Here is a 4,003-nt window from a genome sequence, read left to right as displayed (position 1 = left end):
AAAATTATTTATTTCAGTAAATAAAATATTTTTTAATTTATTTAAATAAAAAATTCCTATTTAAATTATATAATTTTATTATTTTTAAAACTTGAAAAAATAGAACATCTTCAAAATAATGTATAGTAATTAGCATCTTATTATTTTTATTCTCGTAGATATTTAATAATGTAATAGTAGTTAGACCAATCAGTAATTAAGCACAACGAATAGAATTCAAGTGTCAAGCATTCATGAAAGAAGATGCTTCATCTGAAGGACATAATATTAACAGGATCGTGGAAGTTGTTGAAAGTTAGAACTACTCAATTCTTATATCATCAATTAAACTAAAATAAAATAAAATGATATTACAAGTTACACAATACATTAACTTTTGCTTTTTACCACAAGAATGGCATGAAGGGTTGTTTCAATTTCATTGAACATGAACACAGTAAACAAACCCTTAATTGATTGAGAAATCAAAATAATAAGCAGTAGTAGCCCAATTAAAGCAGAGCATAGTGAGGATTTGGTAAAGTTTTCAAGAATTCAATAACAACTCTGGCAGTATTAGATGCTGCAAGTGGCCCAAATATTTGAATGTGATTATCTCCTTTCTGTTCACCTGCTAAATCTGATAGCCCTCTAATCACCAGCACTGGAAAACTATTTGACAAACTAGTCTGCAAAAACCCATGCATTACCATTATCATTATTAATTAATCAATGTGAGACTTTAACTACTTAAATTTAAAATTTTGAAACGGTAATCATTTGTATCTAACGATGTCATCTTGTATTAAGTACTTAAGTAGTTAGTACCTAGTCCGCTTAAGTCTCGAGTTCAAATGTATTTTATTTTAACAGTAATTAGTTAGTCAATAAACCTTTAAACAAAGCTCAGTTATCAAATACCGCGGAGGAAGAAAAAAAAAGAAGCTATCTCTTGTAAAAATTATATGTAAATCTTGTTAATTATCAGTTAAATTATATTTCATAATAAGTTTTATAATTTCTAATTTATAGTAAATATTTACACATGTGTAAGCTTTGGCTTAAATTTTTGTGGATGAGTTGAATATGTAGTTTTACACACAAAGCCACAAAGGTTATTTATGATACTCCAATAATTAAAGCACCCAATATATTATGTGAAATTTTGATATAAGAAAGTAAATTCAAAATTACTACTAGAAAATGAGGGAAAATATATACCATGACTATTGCTGAGCTCTCCATATCTAGAGAGGAAACATGAAATGTTTGGAAGAGAAAGTCCCTGTAAGCTGCATTGTCAATAAAAGTGTTGGCTGTTGCACCCCTAAGACCAATCACTAACTTGGGTTGCTCTGAAAGGCAGAAGCTGGAATTCACACACCGTTCTAGTCTTATGCCCTAAAATTCAAATGAGAGTAATCAAAGTAATTAATTAGCAAGAGAAAAATAAATTTATACTGTATATACTATTATACTGATAGTGTAACCTTAAGTAATATCTTTAAAATACTTATTAACAAAACCATACGTATATATTACTATATTAAAAATATTATGTGTACACAAAAAAATCGATTACCACTATAATAAAAATTAATTTTAGAGACAAATTTTTAGTGGTCATTTTATATCTTATTTAATTTATAGTTTTGTGACAATATATTTATCATCATTATTACATGTTATAATGATAATTATATACTTTTGCGGTTATTAAAAATGTCTTCACCGATAATGTCATTAAAACCTTTTACAAAGTATAAGTCAACTAATGTTTAATTGCCGTTAAAAACAAAATAAATGGTTATTAAAAATAATTTTTTTAGTAATACACCAAATTAGTCATTATATATTTATATATAAATATATATAATTTTTAACTAATTTTTAATATATTTTATATTTTAATATGTATTCTATACAAATAATTAATTAATTAAAAAATATTTAGTCCTATCATCTACAATCTCAAAAATCATATAAATTCACTTCCTTAATTGGACTATAGTGGAAAGTTTTGACACATTTTATAAGTGGCATAATTATAGAAAAAATATGGATATTATTTGCCTAACCTCCAAATTTGCAGCAAGGTTTAGCCATTGGCGAGTGGTATTGACCCAAATGACACGTTGGGGTGTGTTTGGGTCCCCAGATTCTGAGTAAAATTGTTCAGTGCTATATCCAACATGCCCCAACAAATTTTGACCTTCTCCTCTTGGCACATTGAAGTTCCCGATATCCAACTTCCCAAAGTCACTAGGATCAACTGTCCCATTGGGGTTCTGTTCCTCCACAAATAATTGTAGCAATTATTTATTGGTCAAATGAAGTAATTAAAATGGGGACATGTTTTATTTTTGTAAAAAAAAGAGAATTTGTACCAGCCAATCCCATAGGCCAGTGTCGGCAAATTGTGTTGGGATAGTGACATCACCAATGGACATAGAGCTATTAGCATTTCCTGCAATGCCAAAATGGACAATTCCACTTATCTCAAACATGTCAACCATATTCTGTGTGGCTGCTGCTGCATTCACCTAAGTAGAATAATCCATAAACAACTACATCATTTTTACATGACCAAAGAAAAAGAAAACAAAAATATATCTTGCTACAAAAACTCAAAAGTAACCAAATGAAACATTATTATTATTGAGATTGCATTAGTCTATCTTAGCTTGTGTATGTTCTGTTTGACCTATAGTGGTTGATTATTATGTAGATTTTTATATTTTTTCTTTATGAAATTTTCAATTAAATTTATACGGTTTAAAAACTTTTGGTTAAGTTTTTGTACATTAAAAAAAATTCAACTAAATTCTATTAATAGTTGTTAAAAAGTAATATTTTTTATAATATTTCATCCTAAATTCAAATACGTAAATGAATATTTATTTCTTTTTTATAATAACAAAAATTAGTAGAGACTTATTAAAATTTTATTAAAGTTACAGGAAGGTATAAAATAATTAAATATATAAAAATTAAACTCTTAACAATTATTAGTCAAAACATAATTCTCCTCACTTATATTTTGTTTGGCCATTATTACATGTAATACTATTTCAACTATCTAGCGTTGACTGATATATAAATCCAATTTATGTGGAATACAAGTCTTATTTCATAATAAATGATATGTGAGTTATCAATTATCATAGCTAGAATAGTACACACTAATATTACTAAAGAAAAAAAAAATTCTCATATTTAATATTTATTAATTTTAATAATTAATTAATATTAAATAAAATAAATTTTGACTATTTTTTATTAGTATTTTTTTAATCAAGTATTTTTGAGTATTAACGTAAATGTAACAAGATAAGCAGGCATAATATTATATTTATTTTTAACATGAGTAAAGTGATATGAATATTTACCAGTCCAACGCCACATCTAACGTAGATAACTTTCTTGTTATGGATTTTTCCCACTCTGAATCTACGTCCAGCAAGATCAACAAATGGGTGTTTTGGATCTGATTGAAAGGCTCCAGTGGCAAAGAAAGCAGTCTCTTCTGGTGCATACACTGTGATTAGACCAACGTATGGTCCATTGCCATTTATTTTCTTGATTTCTTCGAGTGTCTTCCTCTTCTTTCTTGAAAATTCTGAGCCACAAACACTCAAAACCATAATCAACAACACTGCTACTCTCATATTCAAAGGTCTTGATGTAGCCATGCTTATTAGCTTCACGAGTTGAGTTCCTCACATATATATAATTGTTATCTTCAAAATCAGGCTTTGCATTGGTGTGCGCGTGAACGACACTCGCTATAATTATTGTGTTAACATAAAAGTAATAATATGGATTTGTTTACTACCATGTGTTTCTCGTGAGCTGATTTTCTTTCATTTGATTTGTTTTTGTTCTACGGCATGTATATGGTCAAGCATAATGATTACATTTTTGTTAGTAGTTACTTAGCGAGATTAGTTTTATATATATAATTTTCACTTGAGATTTTAATCAAATTTTAACACTTACCTAGAAATAATGATTGACTATACTC

At 27.5% G+C, this 4,003-nt stretch overlaps 1 protein-coding gene across 1 annotated transcript; it reads right to left on the bottom strand.

The window, feature by feature from the left end:
- Positions 1–285: 285 nt before the first annotated feature.
- On the bottom strand, positions 286–3,695 carry LOC107466715 (bark storage protein A). The gene is made up of 5 exons (XM_016085723.3): positions 3,369–3,695; positions 2,367–2,522; positions 2,058–2,267; positions 1,201–1,380; positions 286–668 (listed from the first exon to the last, which is right to left on the bottom strand). The coding sequence occupies exons 1-5, from the start codon at positions 3,669–3,671 to the stop codon at positions 492–494; spliced, it is 1,026 nt and encodes a 341-aa protein (XP_015941209.1). The 5' UTR covers positions 3,672–3,695; the 3' UTR covers positions 286–491.
- Between the last annotated feature and the right edge of the window lie 308 nt (positions 3,696–4,003).

Source organism: Arachis duranensis, chromosome 9, assembly GCF_000817695.3.
Source record: "Arachis duranensis cultivar V14167 chromosome 9, aradu.V14167.gnm2.J7QH, whole genome shotgun sequence".
Taxonomy (NCBI): Eukaryota; Viridiplantae; Streptophyta; class Magnoliopsida; order Fabales; family Fabaceae; genus Arachis; species Arachis duranensis.
This window is presented reverse-complemented; position numbering and strand designations above follow the sequence as displayed.

Coding starts and splice junctions, on each gene's coding strand:
- LOC107466715 (XM_016085723.3), bottom strand. CDS start 3,671: ATGGCTACATCAAGACCTTTGAATATGAGAGTAGCAGTGTTGTTGATT. Junction 2,268..2,366: donor CTGGCCTATGGGATTGGCTG/GTACAAATTCTC, acceptor GTGGAGGAACAG/AACCCCAATGGGACAGTTGA. Junction 669..1,200: donor AGAGCTCAGCAATAGTCATG/GTATATATTTTC, acceptor GGGTTTTTGCAG/ACTAGTTTGTCAAATAGTTT.